Below are 23,585 nucleotides of genomic sequence, written 5' to 3'. Positions count from 1 at the left end.
ACAACTCGCTCCTGAAAAAAAGACCGCACTTCTTTTCCAGCTGGTAGATGTGCAGTGTCCACGATGTTCAAAGGCACGTAGAGGTGGAGGGGTGGATAGGGTTCATACATAGCAGGCAGTGCTGCAGAACCATATTAATCCGCTGCGTATCATTAGATCGTTCGTCCCGAAACTCCGGTGGCTGTTTGTACGAAAACAAAGAGCGGTACAAAATGATGTGGTAGCCTTGAAAATCACAATCAAAACTGTGAGGCGCTCAGTGTTAGGGTCCCCTGGCTATGATGTTCACCAAATGAGAACTGTTTTTTTGTGCGTAGATTGAGTAGGAGCGATTTGCCCTAGCAGCCACGTGCCCTACTGCCACATCTAGTTCCTGCTGCTTGAAGTCTCGATGAGTCGCAGGACGAAAATGTGGCAAGATGTCAAACGAGGTACAGGAGGTGCCAACGAAATATGCTTGTGTTCACTTTGGTTGTATAGCGAACTACTTTTTTGGTGCGGACTTCGCCTGCGCGATCAGGCGCGCTAGCTTTGGTAGTGTTGCCTGCTATTATAGTGTCATCATCATCACCCTGACTGCACCCATTGTAGGACATAGGCCTTTCCCATGTCTCTCCAATAAACCCTGTTCTTTGCCAGTTGCGGCCGCCATATCCCCGCAAACTTCTTAATCTCATCCGCCCACCCAACTTTCTGCCGCCCCCTGCTACGCTTGCCTTCTCTTGGTATCCACTCCGTTACCCTTAAGGACCAGCGGATGTCTTGCCTTCACATTAGATGCCCTGCCCAAGCCCATTTCTTGCTCCCTCACCCACTCTGCCCGTGGTAGTGTACTTATACTATACAGCTATGTATTCAATGAGCGCGGTGGGGGAGAGCGCGTGCATTGAGGCACCCTAGGTACAGTGTACTAGAATATTCGAGTTCACTATACCCTAGAGGGAGGTGGAGCTCTCCCCCGATGCCTAGCAGGGTGAAGACAACCGTGTCGTCTGCTATGGCATCCGCCATCTTGTGGCCCACTCAATAGGCAGCGAATGGGCACTGTGCAGCGCAGCTCGATGTCGTTGCAAAAAAAAGGGGGGGCTTGTGAAGAAAGTGCCAAAATAAGCACCAGCAGTGGAAATGATCATTGCTTGACACTCTCTAATCTTTGGCATAATGTTGCCATTGTCCAGGCAGACAAACCGAGGCTGTGCTGCAACCGCTCGCAGCATTTAACCGTCAGAAAATGGCATCGTGCGTTTGAAATGCACACCTCCTTTTTTTGTCTGCTAGCCTACACCTCCAAAAGAAAGCGGAGTAAGAAGTGTAGTTCTTGTGCTGCACTATGCATAAAAGAAATGCGTTCGTGTAGGTGGGTGGAGCTACACTTTTTGTACACTGGCAAAAAAAAAAAAAAAAGTGCAGCCATGCTACACTGGTTGCACTAGTGTAGCCAATGTAGGTAAAAAAAAAAGCGTGCACTGGCTGGCTGAAACAGTGGAAGCTGCAGGAGTCAATTGCAACACAAAGTGTAACAATGCATGCACTGCTACTGCATGGCAACTGCATCGTTTAATTTGGGACTTTCGAGAGAGCACAAAGAGGAACAATTTGTTCAGCCTCAAAGCCACGCTGCTCTAGCAGTTTGAACGCACTGAAATGGTGGCATAGTTGCTTTTCCCTCACAAATGACATTAATAATTGCCAAATGGATTTTATCAGGACGTGATTTCATTCTAAACTGTGCCGTATTTACAGCAAAATAAAAAAGCACAACCATAGCATACTCCGGGCTTCCAGCCACATGACAGATATGTCGACAGTGTGAGTGCACTTTCGTTCGCACCTGAGCTGATACTGATGCAACTGTTTATGCTGCTTCAGGCGACCTATGCAGCACACCGCCAGGGATCAATGCTTGTGGGGTTCGAAGTTATGTTCATTCTGGTACTGGAACGTTTCAGGTAGGAACGTTTCAGCGAGCTTCAGTAGCTCAGAGGAAAACTGGTGTGACATCCTTTTTCTTGTGAAATCCCAGCAAGGGTGCACTTGTCTCCGTTCCTCTAGCAAGTCCCATCTGTTTTCAGCAGAATTTTTCTTGCAAGGATTGTTCACCGAATGGCCAAATGATCAACTTGACTGCTCACTTGTTTGCAAACGAAAGAAGCAGCCGTAGGCGGAAACGACGTTATAAGAATTGAGTGATTCCTTTTGTGCTGTGCTCTCAATACAAGAGTACCTACGCCACTGTGGCTCAGTGGTTACGGTGCTCGCCTGCCGAAAGACGCGGGTTTGACCCTGGCCATGGCCCGTGTACTGTGCAATGTCACTGCACATCATAGTACCCCAGGTGATCAAAACTATCCGGAGCCCTTCGCTATGGTGTCCCTCATAGCAGCCATGACACACAGATTACCTTGTTCTTGTCTGACCACTCGAAGTATTGCACTTTTTCCAAAGATATGTTCTGGTACTCACTGCTGCTGTGTCAGCTGCATCTGCCTATTCTGCAGCTACGTTTCCTATTTCCATGCAGTGTTGGAGGATATGAACGAAAGATACACAATACGCAAACGTTGGCTTTGTATTGATACTGCTTTTTTTAACAGGCCAGAAGGGTACTAAATGTGACACACCCCTGGAATCTTCCAACTGATGCACGCACAGACAGGCTCGATTTCAGAGTCCACTGCTGCAGGTGTCACATGAGAGGGCGTCGCCGGATGTACTTGTGGTACCATAGGAAGCAAGTGGCAGCACTCAGAGAGTACCTGCAGCAGCAGAGAGTCATATGTGCCACAAGTGAGACAATACGCAATTACAGTTCACACAAAATGGCTTCTGTGGGGCCACCGAGCACCATTGAGAAGCCTAGCATGTAAACACACATTTCACTCCTCGCACAAGGGTGCACACTCTGCTCATGACAGCAGGAGTATGTGGCATCAAGTACTAGCATTCAAGCAGCCTAATGACCCACACATCTGTACCCCATGTGAATGAAATGAATGTTCACTTTCTCACAGGGGCTGCCAGCACTACTTCCAGTGGGGCTGTCGCTCCTTCCTTCACTGAGCAGCAAATAAGCACCTTCATTTCACTCTTTCTCTCGACAGAGTCTTGTGGCAAGTGAAACACAAAGGCACTAGCTAGGAGCAGACATTCACATCAATGTCGACAGCTGCCCTCTTACTGCACGAAGAGCGGGAAGGAAATAGACCACCTTTAACTTTCATCCACCACTAAATCAGCAGCAACAATGAATATGGCTCAGTAGCTGGTTGTGTTTTGCGTCTCCTCAAGAGTGCTGCCATCTCCAACACAAGAGTCCTTGATCAAGCAACCTCTCAGCTGCCTATTAGCTGATCACAATTCTTTTCTTCAATCAAGCAGCACGGGTAGTGAGTGCAATCAATGCATGCAACTCAAAAGATTGCAGAGGTGAGAATCATAAGCCTGCAATGCTAGCATAGAAGGCCACGCCAATTTTTGGCAGACAGTTCCACCAGCATGTCCATTTTTGTCATAGCTCCAAAACCCTTATCAAGTCTGAAGCACACAACCCCGCAGTGACATGCACGCACTGTAGTTCCATGCTAGCCATCTGGCTATTCAAGTAGTACTTGATGCCAAGTGCTCTTGCTGTCTCACTGAGTATCAGCTGGGATCACTCCATCATGCTGTTTTCCAACAAGAAAATGCTCTTTGAAGAAAAGACCACTAATGGACGTAGCAGCAACAGCATGAAGGCAGGAACTCACCATGTGACAATATATGAGAAGTGCTCGTTTCGTAGAGTCACTATGGTTTGGCCTCCTATTGGTCCTCCCTCTACTGTGCTGTCTGCAATGTGTGCAAGAAAAAGAAATGTCATGCAGGCACAAGATCACAGCTACAATGAGACGACAACTGGATGAACAAGTGGCAGAAATGTTGCAACACCTGACCCATCCTAAGGGAATTTCTCCTTCATTGCCACCCATGAAGATAAGACTGCCTCCCTACATCCACTGACTTCCAATTATCCCCACAATCTCATCCACTCACCACCTAATGCAGGGGTTCTCAAACTGAATTCCTTTAGCCGTTTTACTTTGGGGCACAGAAGTGGACAGAAATTTCTTCTCCAACATGTCAGATCAACTGGCCCAAAACTTCACCTTGTCCATTGGAGAGTGTTTCACTCTGCAGCCAGTCATTGTTAATTTAAGCAGTTACGACGCTCGGCTGCTGACCCGAAAGATGTGGGTTTGATACTGGCTGCAGCAGTCGCATTTCGATGAAGGCGAGATTCTAGAGGCCTGTGTACTGTGTGATGTCAGTGCACGTAAAAGAACCCCAGGTAGTCAAAATTATCCAGAGCCCTTCTGCTACAGTGTCCCTCATAGCCTGAGTTGCTTTGGGACGTTGAACCCGATAAACCTATAAACCAATTTTGATTTTGGCTGTTTCTCGAGATGCCATGTGTCTGCATGCTTTTGGTGTGCATATCAGGCAGGCAATAATGGAAGCTAAGACATCTGGGTTCCTCAGCACCTTTTAAAAACTTCTGGGGTTCCCCAAGGCTAAAAAAGTAGGCTCGTTTGAATGTTCGATCGTTTCAAATATTTAGCTGGATAGTAAAGTATTCAACATTTGATTCAGTCTGAATGTTGGGTATTCGAAATCACGAAGTATTTGTCTCAAGAGAACAACGTTTCTGGAGCGCTTGCTTTGAGTGGTTTTGGTGCAATGTGTTGCTATCCTTGTGGGATGGCATTGGGACACATGCACAACTAACGCCCCTGACTCCATGGACACTTCATAGGCATACATGCCGCACGTAGAGCGGTCCCAGATCTGCACCTGTGCTACCCGCGATGGAGTCGGGGCATTAGTTGCTTGTGAACTAATGCAAAGGGGGCCACGCGTCGACCTCCAATTAGCGCAAGCAAAATGGAGGTTGATGTGCGGCTCTTCTGCTGGACAAGTCTGAGCTGACTGGAGATGGGTGCCTCGTTCCAACGCAGGGTGGTGCTGGGCACGCCATGCATACCATGTCACTTTAAAAATCACTGCACTTTCATCCACTGAGTCACCACTTGGAATAGCTGCACTGCAACAGTGCAAACCCACACTCCACAAATAGGTCGGCTTCTGCGCGTAGGTTGACTCCCCCAGTTTGCAATGCTCATTCACTCCCCACCTTCCTCTCTCCCCCACGGTGTGGATGAGATGTCCATCGAGCACAGTTACTGCACCATTTCCTTTCCTCAAAAACCACTAATTTATACAAATTCAATGGAGTCTTTCTTTTTTGCATCCAATGACCTTGTGCGTCAAGACAAAATACACGATTTTGAAAATGTTCCTTAACTATATTTGAGTGCCAGATGTATTCGAAATATTCAATCTGCAATTACATTTGAATGAAAAAAACCACTTTAGTATTCCTTGATTCTGTCCATGAGAGAGTGTAAGGAAACACTTAGTATCTACTTAATGAACATTTCTGACACATAAGCAAACAAGGGAATGGGAATGAGAGGCTCGTTGTAAATATGACAGAAGCCAACAGCCACAGAAACCAAGGGGCACAGGGGAATTTTTTTTTTAATAATTTATTTATTTTGTGGTGTTGATCAATTTAGAATATTACTGAATATGTTATCGCTTAAAGCTAATTGATTAGAAAAGCAGAAGAAAAAACAACCACGTGCCGCCGGTGGGATCCGAACCCACGACCTCCGAATTACGCGTCCGGTGCTCTACCTCTGAGCTACGGCGACGGCTGTCAAACCTTCTGCTTTCGGGGGTATTTATGTTTACAAGTAACCTAACCTTGAGAGTGTTCATCAGCGCCACCCACGTTCATAAGCGGCGGACGTAGAACGTCCTGAGTTACCGCAGGTGTGACGTAGAACGTCATCGAACGGAGAGGGTGGAAGCTGCGTGAGAACCCTCTTATGCTGCCTATGGCATCAAGGCTGCCAGAACCGAGGCCCTCGCTAAGCAATTAAGCAAACAAGGGAATGGGAATGAGGGGCTCGTTATAAATATGACAGAAGCCAACAGCCACAGAAACCAAGGGGCACAGGGGAATTTTGCCTTCCCGCTACGTTCTCATTGATCTCCTTTCTCTGAAAAAAAAAATGCATCTTGGCAACAAAAAAAGGCAGCCTACAGTAACATTCTTTCTTCGCCTTGAGGGCTGAAATAAGCTGCAAGCAGAGCTCACCAGAGTCGGCGTCAAGCAGGATGGGCGCCGCTCCACAGGCATCAGCCATCTGTCCCACATCCTTGTAGTGCCAGAATCGGCCATTACTTGGCTTCTTGGGGCCAAGGGGGGGCCTCTGGGGTGGCAAAAGCCGACAAAGACTGAAATCTCAGTTGGCCGCTGTCTGTGCACAGAAAAGATGGCCAGTAGCACTTCTCATAGAGCTAATGCACTGCCCTCTGCAAAACACATCCGAAAGGGTGTAACTAGTGGCTCACACCTTTTTTGGCTATAACTCTGGGGAGGAGGAGCCCGTGGATCAGAGGAGACGGGGAGATACTTCTACAGCAGAGGACTTTCAAGTTGCGTTTTGCGCAGCACCGAAGGAGCTCTACTGCCGTGTCTCATGGGATGATGGCACACAGCCTTTCACAAGGACTGCCCAGGAATTTTGCCCCCAAATAGATGTCTTCCACAAGGGAGATCATGCAGAAAGTGCATGCATCAATTGTTTAGGTCCATGTGGCTGAATGCTGTGGGGCCAAGCTGGGATGCTTGCTAGACAGTGTCTTGCCAAGAGGCTCTTAACCTCGCTACTGTAGGACCTGCTCCAGCCACTGCCAAACATGCCAATTAAATTTATGGTAATAAGAAAGGGAATTTTTTGCAGCCACAGCTGTGGACACAATTCTGCATGACTCTGCTCAGGGCCACTGCCAGTTTCCATTTGAGATCTTCGAAGCTGGATTTTAAGTAAAAGCAATGGGGGATAGCCATGGAGTTTCTGAGAGATAACGGTGGTACTGTGACTGCCACCTCAGCCAAGCTAGCACCAATGAAGCTTAAAATGGTGCCAGTTAAACATTAAACCTTTAGTAGCATGAGCTGCACGTTTGCATCATCCTTTCATGCCGTCCTAACTATATGCAAGTTGATGCACTGTTTCCATCGCATGTGTTTAATTGTCCCCAAAAAGACAATGCTCTGGACGATCATGTCAATACGATCAATGCATTATGTGTGAGTGCCCAAATTCGGTGCACTTATCACCAGCTGCCAGTACACCAGCACATGGCAAACGTGCTGTAGCTAAAATTCACTGTTTGTCACAGCAAATTTTTCACAACTGGTGCACCAGGTTTCAAGAGGTGCCTTTCGCTTGTGATGTGGCTATGACGCACCGGATTAGCTTTGGTTTTCGGTTCACACCAGGAGCAGGTACTCATACCCCAATCCTTTCCTTCCCGCAAGGGTACAACACCTTTGTGCACAGTGCCCCATTAAAGCTATATGAAGAATGCTGTTCCTCTAGTTAGGCTTAGAGAACTTGGTGCATGCAGACGGGACCGGTCAGTCGACACTCTTTGGCACAGTGCCTTTACCTTGTACTTCAGAGGCCACCTACTGCATTGGTGTTCTAAAATTCTCACATTTCTCCATATTTTCTTTGAGCATTATGATCAAAACTTCCCTACAGAACAGCCACACTCAAGTGTGTGTTGAAAGGCCAAAGCAGTGGCATGGTAATGTAGTATGTAGCTGACGCAGTAGTGATCAATCGATTGCCTACACAATTTTGACACTATAGTCAAAGCACTGTTTTGCAGCAATAAAATATGTGCTGTTTCTTCCCAAGAAAACGAAAAACTTGACAATACGATGTGACAGCATTAATGGGTGGCTGCAGAGGCCTGGGGTCTTCTTTGCACATCACTTTGCAGACATGGTCATCCTCTACTTTGCATTCATAGATCACTGGCAAACCTCATACCACTCCTGGCGCAGTGGTTAAGGGATGAGCCTGTGCCCTGCGATGACAGATGCTGCCACTGGTGGGGTTTTGTGTGGCTCAGGTTGCTCTCCCCGAGGAACCTTTCATGACCAATCATTAATTTAACTGCCACTGTGGGCAGGTTACGATGATATCACAAGGTCACGTGACCAAGGTGGCAGGTGGGCCAGCCTCCACCGGATTTTTTTCAGAATGGCAATTGTGTTAAAGAGTATATACTCTGGCAATGGGATGGCAGAAAAATTACAGAGTGTCAACAGACGGCGACAAAGCAAAGACAAGGCATGGGTAGCTTCTCTCGTTTCCGATGTAAGTCGACCTTGAAATGGTTTATTTGCCATGCCTTTCAGCATGGGCAGCTGGGGGCATTCAGCTGTGCCCGTGAGTTGAATGGTTTGGATTTTTATGCCAAGGCCACACTTTGCCACCTGCCATGGTTGGCAGGTGGCGGAGTGAGAAAAATCTCCCTCCCCTCTTTTAGGGGAGAGGAGGGAAAGCCCAGAGGGTGGCTACCGTGGAAGGAGGAGGCTCTGATGCGGTACTCGAGGGTGAATCAGCCAATGAGCTTTCGCTGATTAACGCACTAAGCCGGCAATCTTAGCTCTTCAAGCAAGGAGAAGACCAAATGGTGGCGCAATGTAAGACTGAGAGTAGATTAAGATGGGTGGTGTTACAGGACATGTGATACATGGCACATTTATGCATGTTGTGCGGTGAGATGCGCGTGGTAGGCATCGCCATGCATGGCAGCTTGCTACAAGGTTCTCACGCTCATGGCAATCAGGTGCCCTTCGTGTTTTTGTTAAAAAGTGCACTCTCTGGTTATTGCCTCCCATTCTGCGCTGCATGCAGGTTGCAGATTATAAACGGGTGGTTACCTTCTCCGTCTTCCTGACAACTCCAACCAGCTCTACTTCACCTTCTATCTGAAACGGAGGCAGGAATGGACCATACTTAGAACACTGGACTGGGTTACAGCCCCCACTGCACAGCTCTGCCAGCGTCAGCAACAAGCACAGACCGGTTGTCTCAGCTGGGGTCATAAGAGTGTGCGGATATCAGTTATCGGATATGCCTGCATTGCTCACAGTGGTGGCAGGAACGAGGCTAGCATGCAACACAGCAAATGCACAAGAAGGTGTGGGACACAGTGCCTTTTGTTCTGCCTTACTTGCCCTTGAGGTCGCTGATGGGGAGCCGTCTTGGACTTGGGGACCCAGCCACGGTTCACCAGGATCGTCAGGCTGGCAAAGCAAATGAAAGGATGGGAAGGAGAGGTTAACATGCGCAGCTCCTTCGGTCTTCGTTTCAGGTGAACTGACTCCATGGAACAATGAGATCATAGCCACTGGCCTCTGAGACAGATCTGGCATTTAGCTGGCTCAAAGCTGCCCGCGGTGCATTGAAATGAATGCTTTCTGCCCAACCACAGCTGTTGCAAGGAACTGTCAACAGTGGGGTTCCTGAAATGGGCTTTGAGGGACACTGTAGTGGAAGGCTACGGATAAACTACAGACTGCAGCTGCTGCACGCAGGTCAAGGAGTGGACACACAGAAACAGGTGCAGACAAAACAATCAGGTACCTGTCGCATCTCCCTCTGTAGGTAATGCAAAGGTGGTAGAATGCAGGAGTTGGGGTTGAACAGGAGGCTGGAGATGAAATGAGAACACGAGACAAATCCAAAATGCTTCAAAGGCTGGGCGATGATAACATTAGTGTGAACATGGCAACACTTTGGAATCCACTCCAATGAGTCCCCAACTTTTCTTTTTTTTCTTTTCCACGTGAGCATTTGTAGCCCTCATTCTGGATAATGTTGGCAGCGCCGTTGATGCAAATGTGCCAAATGCAGGTGCACTAAAAGTTGGTGGAAATTAGTCCTCGAAAGCAAAGTGGGGTTAGATTTCATCAGTCCCTATTATATCATCAATAACTAATTTGACTAAGCCAATCAGCATGCATCAAGTAAGCCTCCTTGAGTGTGGGGAGCGGTCACTGAAACCAGGTTTTGGCGTATATCGCAATTCCAAGAAAAAATGGCCATTTGCAGTAGCATGTACAGTCAAATTTGCACTGGAAAACTTCGTTAAATCGTCAATTTTGTCAAGTTGGGGTTCCAATGTTTTTGAGCCATCGAAATAAAGTTACAGGTTCTTAAAACAATCCTGGTAGATGGCACTTTGTAAATACAGTACAATCTCGACGACAAGATTAAGGTTGATCGGAATTTCGTAATGATACAAATTGAAAAAATGTCTCGGCTACACAGTTAAATAAAGTATGCTACGTTTTGGGATGATGAAGTATACGAACATGTGAACCACCATGTGTACACAGCGGTGATGATGCCATTTAAAAGGTACTATTTCGTGACTTATTGAGGGAAAATAGTTCCAAATGAGCAATGTGGACTTTTCCAGCTGAAAATAACTAAGCCAAAAAGAAAACGAATGTACTGCACCCCCAGCACTAAGTGGTAACAGTGCCGATGGGTGGGCTTCGCCACACTCCATAAGTGGCTGATGGTGGAGCGCGCCGACTGGGGTTTCATAATCACGCAACAGATGGCACTGCGGTAAACACTTGTGCATAAAAGGGTGCTAGCCAATTGCGGTCTGTCTCAGCCAAACTTTTAATCTGCTTGCCAAGGAGGCTCCTGGTATGTGCATGCGATGCGTGAGGACTTCGCTAAATTCAAAATGCAGTATAAAATTGCTTCGGTAAATCGTGAAAAAAATAAAAAAAATACATGGCTTTCAATGGGGCAGAGATTGGGAAAGGAAAAAAATACACCACTTTGCAAATTTCTTTAAAGTGAGGTTTATTATATTGAGGTTGAGGTTATATTGAGGTTGGACTGTAGATTTAATACAGTACTGTAGTTTGGTATAATACATGGAGAATTTTCATCACTGTATATATAAAAAGAAAAGGTAGTGGCTAGCGTATATGCACAGTAATGCTCATGTAGTGGCCCGCATAGCCAACGCAGGCTGTATGCCGAATAGAATGAGGCTCAAAATGCTCTGGGACTTCCGCCTTGGCCGGACGCTGCTACTGTCTATTGCTACACCGGCAAGTCTCCATGGCTTCAATAAATATGCCCTCCTACGTGACCTCCACACTCAGAATACAATCGCAGCACACAAAAAGAAAAAAATATGACCACAGTAATGCAGTGCACCTAATCCAAGGCTGCAGCGTTATCAACAAACCTACTATACTTCATTTAATATGGCTTTCAGGAGTGAAGGCATGGTGTAGGGGCTAGCTGGTGACCAACAGTGCAAAAGAAAACAATGCTGGGATCTGAGCATCGAAAAACACATTTCATTTCTTCGGCATACATAGTCACGATCTCATTCTTCGCGACAGCAGCAGAGCCTCTGCTCTTTCTTTCCGGACGACGCGGCAAGGTACCAGTAGGTGTTTCTTCAGGGTCCCGCAGGTTGCGAGGGAAAGCTCGTGGTTTTCGAACCATGTTTTGGCCGTGCTGTCCAATGCAAACTAAACATTTCGAAGCTTGGCGCTGCTGTCCCAGGAGTTCAGTGCTGCCACACGGTCAAACATGTCCAGCCAGTCTCCGACATCTTCGTGTCGTTGTCCATGGAAAGTCGGTGGCTCATGAGGCTGGCGAAGCACGACGGACGTTAATTGTGCGCCAGGGTCCATCTCGAGGGGCACAGCTGTGCTGCAGGTCAGCACCTCCAGCAGATGTCACGTAGTGATGACAGCAGTCAGAAAGACAGCGGAAAGGGCCTCTAAAAGAAACTGTTCGTTCGGCAGACCTGCACCCACAAAGAATTGAATAACTTGGCGGTGGTGTAGCAACAAGTGTGCTCAGTGGTCGATGAACAGAATACCCGCGCTCGTGGGCGCACGCTCAGTTTAAAGCTGCCATGGAACCATCGAGATAAGGTGCCAAAGCAACCACTACAGTCTGGAACAATGTGGAAGCAGTTAAGTGCGGCCACTATCAATTGAGATAAGTCTGGTTGCAGCTTTGAGCGTGAACAAACAAACGGTACAACGATTCGCAGCAATATTGTCATAACTTCCACCCGCTCTTGAGCAGCCTTAGCAAACATTTGCAGTGCAGAATGAGTGGATGGACTATGAAGGAGATAATTTCCAACATATTCTGCAAGAGTGTACCAGTCATAACACACCATGCAATAGGCTGCCGAATGCTATAAGGCATCGGCAAATGGAGCTGTTCTGTTTGCATTGCCACTGGTTCGAATCCCACTCAAGGCCAATGCTATGATGAGGTTTCTTTCTGCTTGATACCATTCGGATGGAAAAGTTTGCAAGGTTTTGGATAAGTTTGCCCCGATACTTGCCATGGTGCCTAAGTTTTCTCAATGTTTTCTGCCTTTATGCTGCCTTTGGACACAAATGAAAGGTCAGCCGCCGAAGTCAGCCACAGCATTGAATGCCATCTTTCTCGTATCTCTGTTCACTTTTGCACTGTTATTCAAGTGGCTTTGCTGCTGCCGAGATGAGCCACCTGATGACACAGTGATCCATGAGGTAATCAGTCATGAAATCTCCACTGTTTTCTTGATTTCTCTAGCAGCCTGTCATTACGCCCTACCAACTGTGGCATTCATAAAAAATCACCTACAGCCGCAGCTTCTACAATGAAAGACAAGCTGTCAAGTAGTGCTAATGCTCTCAATATGCTCTCGCAGTTGAGGCAGGGGCCAATTTGGGGGTCGCTCTTGGAGGGGGCAGTCCAAATGAACTTTCTTGGACCTTTTTTGTCGAGAAATGGGGCTCAGCACGGTTTTCCTATGTAAAATTTCTTGCTTGGGGGAGGGGGCAAACTCCTACCCTTAAATCCGCTCCTGCATTTAAGCAGCATCCAATTTGCTCAAGTAACGTACCTTAGCACAATGGATCAAGTAGCGCCTATGTCTTATCTCCTGAGTGCAGCTCTTTACTTGCCAACTTATCTGCTAGTTCATGCTGCTATGGGAAGACGGATTCATTCTCTCAAGCACCAAGCTTACTTTCTGTCCTTCAGCTTGAAAGGGGTGATGACCAGGTTTCCAGTTAGCCCTGGGGCACTGATGAGGCCGCCGCTCCTCTTGGGAGGGCCCTCGGCCGGGGAGTCGTTCGCTGGCTCAATGCGAGACCTTGGCCCCACGTACATCTCCCGCTGGTGGTCAAAGGTGCCCGTCACCCTCACTCGCAGGTACTCCATGTCATTCAGCTCGTTGAGGCTGCAGGGAAGGGCAGACAAGCAAATTCACAAACTGCAGTTGGAAACTCCTCTTTCTGCCTGCACTGCTTATAAAGATCTGGAACTGCAGTGTAATTGCGTCAATGACAGATATACTACACGGAGCTTTCCGGAGTGGAAAGCCGAAAGGACATCGGACTTATCACAACATAATACACTAGAATCTCGATGATGCGAATTCGTAAGATGCCCTGGCCAGAGTGCATTGTGTGCAATGGGCAGAAAATCGGATGTTACGAACAACCCACTGCAGATGATACATACGCATGAGCCGCCATTGCACCGTTGAACACCAAGTACTAGCTGCCTGTACATCGCTGATGCTGGGATCACCCGTCGCATGGTGCGCACTGCAAGTAGTGAGCAGCAGCGCACAGCCCGTACATTGCTAACGCAGTGAAAGCCAGTCGCGCGGTGCTGCCGCGAGCCGCAGCGCGCGACCAGCACGGCGCCAACGTCGCAAGTCAGCGGTGGCATACGGCCATAAGTAAACCCCATCAGCCGAAAACAGATTTGTGCAAATTCTTCACATGGATTTGGTTCGTTTTGGATGATACCTGTTTCGGACGACACGAATATTTTTTGTGACCCCATGAAATTCGTATGCTCGAGATTCTACTGTACCAGCAACGGAGTCACAATTCTGCTGCTCCTACCTCCAAGCTGGGAAAGAATTACCTCTGATTACAATGGAACCAGGGCACCATCTGTGCATGCAACTACAAAATGCGGGAAAGCCAAGCTGACTTTTAAAGCTGCTTTAAATCAGACCTGAAGGAAGCAGATAGTTTGGCAATCAAATGCAAAGCACAACATCCTGAACCTGGACGGCACACTACAAAACACTCTGGGGAATGGCACATTCAAAGCTGCCACACATAAAAAGTGTGAGGGCAGACTCCATCACTACAGCCAGCATACTGAAAGTAGAATCAAAGCAGAGCCTTTGAATGCATCCATCTACAAGACACATTTCCGCTGCCTGGACTCAGCTACAAGAATGACGGGTGAAGAAGCAGTGTATGCAATGCAAGACAGGACTCTTGGACTGTGAACAAAGAAAACCAGCTCCAGCGCATTAGGGGCTAGGTTTTCCCTTCTGTTTGAGCGAAGCTGAAAAGATTGGCAGCTTCTGCTTTTGAGATTCTCCAAACAAGGACTATAGAGAAGTACAGCTGCTTTTAGGCATTACTCTGCAAGTTTGTATGCATCTTTTTTTCCCCCTCTCAAATCATTGCACTGCAACAACATTGACCTTTTCCGGAGAGGAGAAGAAAAGATTGCGACACAATGAACTGTAGCACAACATGCGGCACAGAATATGAATGTGCTGGTCAACTGCATTGGAACGGCTGGCTGACCTGGTGAGAGCATCACCATCACCATCAGCCTGACTATGCCCACTCCAGGGCATCTCCCATGTCTCTCCAATTAACCCTGTCCTTTGCCAGCTGCGGCCACTGTATCCCCAAAAACTTCTTAATCTCATCCGCCCACCTAACTTTCTGCCGTCCCCTGCTACGCTTGCCTTCTCTTGGAATCCACCCATCCGTTACCCTTAAGGACCAGCGGTTATCTTTCCTTCGCATTACATGCCCTGCCCAAGCCCATTTCTTCCTCTTGATTTCAACTAAGATGTCATTAACCCGCGTTTGTTCCCCCCTCACCCACTTCGCCCTCTTCCGATCTCTTAACGTTACACCTATCATTTTCCTTTCCATAGCTCGCTGCGTTGTTCTTAACTTAAGCTGAAACCTTTTCGTTAGCCTCCCCGTTTCTGCCCCGCATGAGAGTACTGGTAAGATACACCTGTTGTATATTCTTCTCTTCAGGGATATTGGTAAGCTACCATTCATGATCTCAGAGAACCTGCCATATGCGTTCCACCCCATTCTTATTCTTCTAGTTATTTCCCTCTCATGACCCGGATCAGTGGTCACTACCTGCCCTAAGTAGACATATTCTCTTACTACTTCCAGCACCTCGCTACCAATGGCGAACTGCTGTTCCCTTGCTAGGCTGTTGAACATTACTTTGGTTTTCTGCATGTTAATTCTTAGCCCCACCGTTCTGCTCTGCCTGTCTAACTGATTGATCATGCTTTGCAGTTCTTGTCCTGAGTGGCTTAGCAAGGCAATGTCATCAGCGAATCGTAGATTACTTAGGCATTCTCTATTAACTATTATCCCCAACTGTTCCCATTTCAGGCCTCAGAACACCTCCTATAAACAGGCAGTGAATAGCATCGGTGAGATCGTGTCCCCCTGTCTCATACTCTTCCTTATTGGAATTCTATTGCTGTGGAGTACTATGGTAGCTATGCAGTTGTTACTGATATCTTCCAGCATTTTCAGATAGCATACTTTCTTTCTAGGTGCTAACAGTGCAGCTAGCCTAACCTAAGAGGGCTCCATTAAGCCGATGCAAACCTTGGCTTCAGCAATGCACATCCACAGATGAGACCACACCAGGCTTATTTGGGGCACACTTCACTGGATTCCCACAGTTCTCATCAGTAACAGGCTAGGTGGCACTTGCAGAAAACAAAAGTATTTCCAAAAAAAATCTCTATTGTAAATCAAGAAAATATCACTGGTGATGTCAAACACAAGAGAATAACTTATCACTTGATGTTAATGAAATGAAAATGTTGTACACATGCCCACCTGCTTGGTCTCCTTGAGACCGCAGTACTTGTAAATAAATAAATAAATAAATAAAATAAACAAATAATCAACGTACGCAGTGGTCAATGAAGCGTGCAAACGTTTCAGTTTTCCAGTGTTAAAGTGCTGTGGTAAAAATGGCTCCAGAATGATTTCATGCACAAAAGTAGCTTCCAGCATGGCTATAGAGCATCCGCTGTGGCTTCATTCAATGAACTGCAATGGGTGAGCGATAATTGTCCTGCCGTTTAACTTGGGAGTGGTTGGGTAGCAACAGCACAAAGAGACGAAAAGTCCAATCGCAGTCATGGCGCACCAACATTGTGGCACTTATACCTGCATGGCCAACACAAATCATCGCCTGCGCTGCTCAAGTCATGGGGGCTTTCAACTCAGGCAGTGGAAAATGGCAGTACTTTTCTGGAAACTCGACGGGAGGCAGTGCCGTCTTCTTGGCGAGGTCGTCAATGAGCTGCAGCTTCCATCGGCGCCTCCGCACCTGCCAAGTCCCCAGGGCAAAGGTCGCTGCAGGGATGGCCTGCAAGTAAGTGTGCCACATAAGACAAGCTTGCCACCAATGCACACAAAGTCGCAGTGTACGGACACTGTGGTCTCAAGACTACTCCTGCAGCTGCTAAGCATTGCGTTAGCCACAGCTTAACTGAGCCCTCTGTGAACTGTGCATGCTAGGCCACTGTTCCATACCATGGAGTAAGGTATGCCACAAAGCAAAGTGCAGTGGTATTCAGCACTTATAGGCTGGTTATTCCAAGCCATATATTTTTCACACATTACACAGTAGAATCTCGATGACACGATCAGGGTTGATACAATTCCCTGGCCGAAGTGCAGAATTTCGGGCGTTCCGAACACTCGTACCACTAATACGAACGGGTCAGCCGAGATCATACTGACGTAACCGTGCCTGGAGGTGACCATGAGATGCTGTTCGTCACACAGGCATTGAACTTATGGTAGCATCACAGTACTGAATAGGCGGCAGCATGAGAAGAAACGCACACTGGCAGGAACTGGTCACCGGTGTGAAGGGCGACACGAAACGCACGCCAAGGAGCAGACTGCATCCTCCTTGACCATCAGTATATGCACGAGCCGGCTTGGGGCCTAGGTACTACTCATGGGTACACGGGGGTGTGTGTCTGTTTGTGCTCTATGCTTGTGTAACTACTTACATTCCTTCCTTCCCACTGAGGGGAGGTCTCTGAGTACGTGTTCCTCAGAAACAGAGCTAGCTGGGTCCCGGTCTCAACCCAATGCAAATCTACTCAGTGCTGGCTGGATATCGCCGACGACACTTTCACCGTTTGCACTGCAAGCACTGAGCAATGGCGTGCGGCCTGCACTTGGCCGATGTCATGAGAGAGCGGTGTGGTGTGGCCATAAATAAAACTGTGAACAGACCTGAGTGAAGCTGCTTCCCGTGCTGCTATATTAGTGCGAAAGCATTCATACACTCACCAACACCGACCAATAATCTTGCCACTTGGACCGTTCTTGTGCCGTTGCCTAGCAACAGCAACGCCATGTTAAGTTAAAAGAAAGCATAACACACCGTTACCTCTAAATTTGGTCAGGCTGCCCCTGAATTTGACCACGCCCAACATGACCGTGCCCTCCAAATTTGGCCTGGGCCACCCCTGAAATTTGAACTTGGCAGATTTGGACAAAAACCAATATCTAACCATAACTGACCGCGGCCAACATGATCGTGACTTCCAAATCTGACCCACTCCTGAAATTTGACCTTGGCCAATTTGGACCAAAATCGACGTCCAACCATAATTGAGTGTGTCCGAGATGATGGCAGCCCCCAAATTTGGCCTGGGCCATTGCCAAAATTTGACCCTGATGATTTGGGAACGCTTTCACACTGTAATAGATTTAACAGAGTTAAAACCCCGACAATTTTTTTTTCTCCCTGAGATTCGCATCACCGAGATTCTACTTACAAGCACTTGCACCCAAGCATGATACAAGAAGTTGGTGAAACTGGAAGAGGTGTTGGAGTCGGTGGCACCTGAAAAGGGAAACGACTGTGCACAACATTTCAAAGCCACCATTGCTGCACTTAACCAAGTAGTTGCACCGGCCAGCATTGTCATCATCGTCACAGCACCTGAACCCATGCATTGTTAACTGATTATGCTTGCTCTTTCATGAATGCGTGTTGGGCAGGGAGGATATGTTCTGGTCTAAGAAACAGCCAACTTGATCAACTTGTCACTTGATCAACAACTGCTAAATTACTACACAGCCACCACTGCAGGCACAAGTTTACCCGACAAACAGTTTGCTTTTCAAGACGGCTATGCTCAATACTATGCACCTTTGGTCAACTTGTAAGGGAAGCTGCATTCATTAGGCCTTGGTGCTGTTTCATTTCTACACACAGTCCATTCTGACAACTTATGGGTCAGCCTAATTGAAAATCAGACTTTCCACACTGCACAAGGACAGTGATTGCAATACTACGTAATAAGAGCATTTTTTGTGGTCACAAACATGATGTCTCTTGAGCAAAAGCACACCACAAGCTCAACTTGCAGCCTGAGGAGGCACACAGCTCTGTCTGTGTTACTCCTGCCCAGTGGCTCTGCAAGTACAGGGCCAGTCAAAAGTTCCAAGGCCATAGGGTTTGCTTTTGACCAGCATAGTTGGGCAGTTGAGATACCCTCGAAGCTCAAAATATCTGTAGAGAATAGAAGAAGAGTCGTTCTACCATCTGAGAACCTTGATAGCTTTTTCGGAATCTCAAGTGCCAGGATATACTGATGAAAAGCGGACCATGTGGCCTGGGAACTTTTGACCGACCCTGTACATGCAAGGCCAGCTTGGTCACTGGCTTTGGACACGGACAGCAAAGTGGGAACCCTTACCAGAAGGGAGTAGCCAGCAATGCCAATGTCCTGTGGCACCTTGAGACTGCCACTGAACTGCTGCTGCTGGCGCTGCTGCTCGGGTGTCGGCCGCCACCGCAGCCTTAGCAGAGGCCGAACTGCCCGCCCAAACTGCACACATTTACGCACAGAGAATACCTGCTTTCACCCCATTCTTGCAGCACCCGACAGCTTAGAGAGGATAGTTTGCCTCTCACTTAACTGATGAATGCCTGTCATGGCATAACCTGAGGATAACTCGAAAACACATGTCTTAGAACCGAAAGGACAAAACACCAGTACTGACCAGATGTCGTATTGGCATCACTGTATCAGGTGCTACCCCCACTAACAGCGTCCTTCTCCAAAGCTCCTGTTAATTTAAGATGGCCACTGTGATGGTTAATGAACGGTCTTGCAATGCACAAAGGCAGCAGCACTACACAAGGGAATACTGAAATGCCGGACGAAATCATGAGGGAAAAAAGAATACCTGACTTGGTAAAGAGTTTCTGAAAGCAACCTGTCATTTTTAGATTTTTTAATGAAAATCATGAACTGATGACACATTGATTTAGGTAGTGCACAAAAACAAACTGCAACAATCAATTACTTTTTGTTGCAAAAAACAGCCCAATCAAATCCGTAGTGCCACACCTTTTGCTGAATGGCCCAATTTGTATACAAATTTAAGCAAGAACACGGGGCCCGATTTGTACTAAAAAATGAAACCCAGACACGAAGGGCCCTATTGGTGAAGGTCACCCAGGTACAGCGAGATTCTGTCATGAAACACTCAGTGTGCACTTTTTACAGGCACCACAAATGTTGACCTTGTTTTGAAGCTCAGTAATTCATATCCTCGTGTGCACTTTAAATTAGTAAACACTACAATTTTCCGGAAAGATGGGCATGCATAGCCTTGCACAGCTATACTCAGTCAAAGCAATGACAAGGGAACAAAGACACATTAAAACGTGCAAACCTGACAGAGAGCTGAATCAAAAAACTTCAAGACTCGCTGCCATTACATGAAACAGCAACGTTTCCTTTGATTACTAAGGGTTATTATTTGCAACATGTTCTGTTTTTATGCACCCACAAAGCTGCCACAATGGAGGTCAGCTAGCACAACACCAAGTCATTGCAATGGTCATCATCCTACATCACTGTGTAACTTTGCAGCAACAACAAAAATGCTGCAAAAGGCCCCTTCCACTCCAAAAAGACAGGCAAGGAATAACTACTAATTGCATTATGATTCTGCAAAGCTCGCAAAGCAAGCAGTGCCCCAACATCACAGATGGGTGCAGCAGCACTTGCATTAAACTGCACTGGTATTTTTAACCACTTACTAACACTTCTTGAAGCTAGTGTCAGCTAAATTTAAAATTTCTCAAATATGAATAAAATTTTGCTTTTTTATTCAAACACACTGGCCAGTCACTGCCTGTATCTGTGCTCAGCAACTGTTCAACTTTGATTAGGAACCCTGAAATGTAACAGAATGTAAGCAGTGCGGTTACATTTCAAGAAACAACACACATTACTGTGCCACACGGCTTTGAAGCTAAAAGCAATATAATTACTCGGGCATCCACAGACAAAGTCATTCGTGGGCAGCAAAAGGATGTAAGAACTTGAGCTCCCAGTTCGACACAACAGCTCAAGTACCGAGTTCACTTGAGATGCTCAACTGCCCTGCGTCATTTTCCTACTGTGGACACTGTGTGTGGCATATATGTACAGCATTGAACAAATGTATCACAGCAGTCACTCCCCAGTTCAAGTTCACCCTCCAGAAAACCTTAGCTCTGGTATATTCACTTCATGAAGTGCATATCAGCGTACCAATGCAAACTAGCAGTGAAAGGATTTGGGACTGTTGGTAAAACATTCTAGGAACGCAATTAAAAGTCTGGCACTCCCGTTTCTTTGCCTGCATCTGACTGCACTAATTTTGTTTCTAGCTGTGAACTACCAGAAAAGAAAGGATTTCTCAGTTGTCTGCACTTGAAGAAGTCCCCCAGAAACGTCCACAGCCACAGCAGAGATGCCACAAATGCATCTGTGGTGGCTCTGGCATTTAGCTGCACGTCCCAGAGCCGCGGCTCATTTAGATGGGGGTGAAATATGACAACACCCGTGTGCTGTGCGATGACGTTAAACACCCTCCCCTGTGGTCTAAATTAATTTGAAGCCCTTCACTATGGCATCCCTCATAGCTCCCCATGTTTGGGACAATTCTATTCAGAAACATCAGAGCCCATCTTAAGAGGCCACAGTTCGCTAAAAGGTGATTCAAGGATAAACTTGGGCTGCTAGTTATAATGCACAAAAATTAACCGTGCAAAGCACAGGAATACTATGTCGGTACGGGTGCCCCTGAGTTGACGATCTAACTTGTCAGCAACCACAACTTGAGCGTGTGCAAGGGGAAGCATTACCACTGGTCCCATGTGGGAGAGCCAGTGTACCTTAAACAACGGCAGCTTCATGTCAAAGTTTGTTCTGTAACCTGTTATCCTGAACCAATATACTTTGCACAAAGTAGCTAGAGAACATAGTATTATGGCTGTGTAACGACAAACATTTTTCCTGAGATTACTTGGCACTTTTTCTGGGTGATGTGGTTAATTAGCTGCACTTGTCAAGTGCTGCTAAGTTGTGATATTATCTCTGATGTGATAACAAGTGTTTACTACACAGAAGAGTAACCCTTGAATTGTTTCACTTGGCACATATGCATCACAAACTGCACGTCATAAGTATTTCATAACATGCAGGAGAAATATATTTTAAAGAATCCTGAGACGTCTCACTACCACGGCAATTGTTCAATCTCAGTAAGATTTTGCAAATTTTGAGACAGTGTGCACTGCAATGTTGCGGGTTGTCGATCAAAGGCAGGGTTCATGAAGTAGTAATGAAAGATTGCTGAATCCTTACGCAACACAAGGTTTATGGTTTTGGGAGCGGTTTAACGTCCCAAAGTGACTCGGGCTCTGAGGGCCGCTGTAGTGGAGGACTCCGGAAATTTCGACCACCGGGGGTTCTTTAACGTGCACTGACATCGCATAGCACCCGGACCTCTGAAATTTCGCCTCCATCGAAATTCGGCAGCCACAGGCGGGATCGAACCTGCGTCTTTCGGGTCAGCAGTCGAGCAACATAACCACTGAGCCACCCTGGCGGCCTTCCTTACGCAACCTAAATACAGTCCCAATCATGACACACAATAAAGGCACACACTGATTTGAAAACTCAGAGACATGGAAATATAAGAAAGCGAGATTAAATTCACAGTGAATATCCATTAATATGCATCAAAGGCTATTTCCTTTCATTTATTGAAGCCTCAAGGGCCCGTGGGCATTACATAAGGCGGGGTCAAGAACAATGTGTAACAACATATCAATACCAGTTCAACAACAACAAGCAAAGGAACGAAACAAAGCCAAAATTTATCATAAGAAGACAATAGCACCGGATCGGATTATTTGGCAAGGCCAAAAACATCATGTAAAACACTGGTGACACGCTAGTTCAGTGAGAAAAATTGCTCGATCTGTGCTGCCATTACAAAGGCCGCACGTCAGCAATGAATAACCCCTCGTCTAATCCAATAGCTCTCATTATAATGACAGCTATTGGATTAGACGAGAGGTTATTCTTGAAGGGGGATGTAGCAGAGGGTTCCTGTTAACAGGGTGGTCGAAAAAGGAATGGAGGAGGCAAAGGCGTGATATGATGCGCCGTGATTGAAGACTTGGGAGGTAAAGGGCTTGTTTTAGCTGCCGTGACACTAGTTTCACGCGAGCACTGTGACATGATAAACCGCGCGGCTCAGCTTTAAACGGCTTCTGATTCATTGGTAATGTATGCTTGTGAAGGGTGCCAAATGGATGGAGCGTATTCGTGCTTGTCCAATTTCAGGTGGTGCTAATTATAGGTTTCCTCGTAAATAACCAAGAGTGCGCAAGTCATGGGAGCATACTGAATCAATATGGGCAACCCAAGATAAGTATGATGTAAGGTGAACGCCAAGGTATTTGCACGAGGAAGTTCGGGCAATGGGAGTTGGATTAAACGGTATGTGCTGTTAACAGAAGTTTGTTTCAAGAGAAATACATGAGTTGGCATTTGCTCAGGTTAATATGCATGTGCCATTTTTCACTCCATGATACAACTGCGTCTGTATCGTCAAGAAGTCGAAGGCAATGCGCATGACGTGATTTTCAGCTGAAACTATCACAGCTCTCACTGGATTTCCGACAATGTTTGAAAGGAGGTGGCCACGATGCAAATTTCGCCCTGTGTGAAAACACTGGCAGAACTAATGTAGGATTGTGGTGACAAGATATTCGTCACCACCTACAGAGTGCTCGAGCAGGCAGCGCAATGCTTTGCGCAGCCGACGTCGGTCGGCCGAGCAAACCGTGCGTGAATAAAACAGCCGTGGCGGCTCGTACTCAATGCATCGGACCGAACGGCTGCACCTAAAGAAACTCGGTAAAAAAAAAAAAAAAAGCTCTGATGCCCTAATCTATATGAAAGACAAAGTTTTGACTCCGAAATATTCCACTCACGCAAGCATTTCCCTGCATTTTGCCGTTTAGTTTTGCCGTCGATGAGCGGCTAATTGAAATTATTCAGCCTAACTTTCGAACTTATTCAACTTAATTTGACTTCATATCAAAACTTTTTATCATAATTAAAAACTTGTTTAATTTTATTCTTGTTTGATTTTTGTATTATGTAACCAGTGTTGTTGTCATTTCTAGATACGAGACTATGGA

The 23,585-nt window shown here is 46.7% G+C and overlaps 1 protein-coding gene across 3 annotated transcripts; it reads right to left on the bottom strand.

The window, feature by feature from the left end:
• Nucleotides 1-2,551: 2,551 nt before the first annotated feature.
• Surf1 (surfeit locus protein 1) lies at nucleotides 2,552-23,448 on the bottom strand. Of its 3 annotated transcripts, none has more exons than XM_089584285.1 (10): nucleotides 23,376-23,448; nucleotides 18,787-18,918; nucleotides 16,306-16,427; nucleotides 12,991-13,203; nucleotides 9,558-9,624; nucleotides 9,128-9,217; nucleotides 8,852-8,899; nucleotides 6,203-6,317; nucleotides 3,747-3,828; nucleotides 2,552-2,756 (listed from the first exon to the last, which is right to left on the bottom strand). In XM_089584285.1, exons 1-10 carry the CDS (start codon nucleotides 23,391-23,393, stop codon nucleotides 2,687-2,689), a joined length of 957 nt encoding a protein of 318 aa, XP_089440411.1. In that variant the 5' UTR covers nucleotides 23,394-23,448; the 3' UTR covers nucleotides 2,552-2,686. The 3 variants fall into 3 exon arrangements, with proteins under 3 accessions (XP_089440411.1, XP_089440412.1, XP_089440413.1); XM_089584286.1 differs by having other exon boundaries at nucleotides 8,852-8,895; nucleotides 9,145-9,217; XM_089584287.1 differs by lacking the exon at nucleotides 9,558-9,624 and having other exon boundaries at nucleotides 9,145-9,217.
• Nucleotides 23,449-23,585: the final 137 nt, after the last annotated feature.

This window comes from Amblyomma mixtum, chromosome 3, assembly GCF_055824585.1.
Source record: "Amblyomma mixtum isolate Tamu chromosome 3, ASM5582458v1, whole genome shotgun sequence".
Taxonomy (NCBI): domain Eukaryota; kingdom Metazoa; phylum Arthropoda; class Arachnida; order Ixodida; family Ixodidae; genus Amblyomma; species Amblyomma mixtum.
This window is presented reverse-complemented; position numbering and strand designations above follow the sequence as displayed.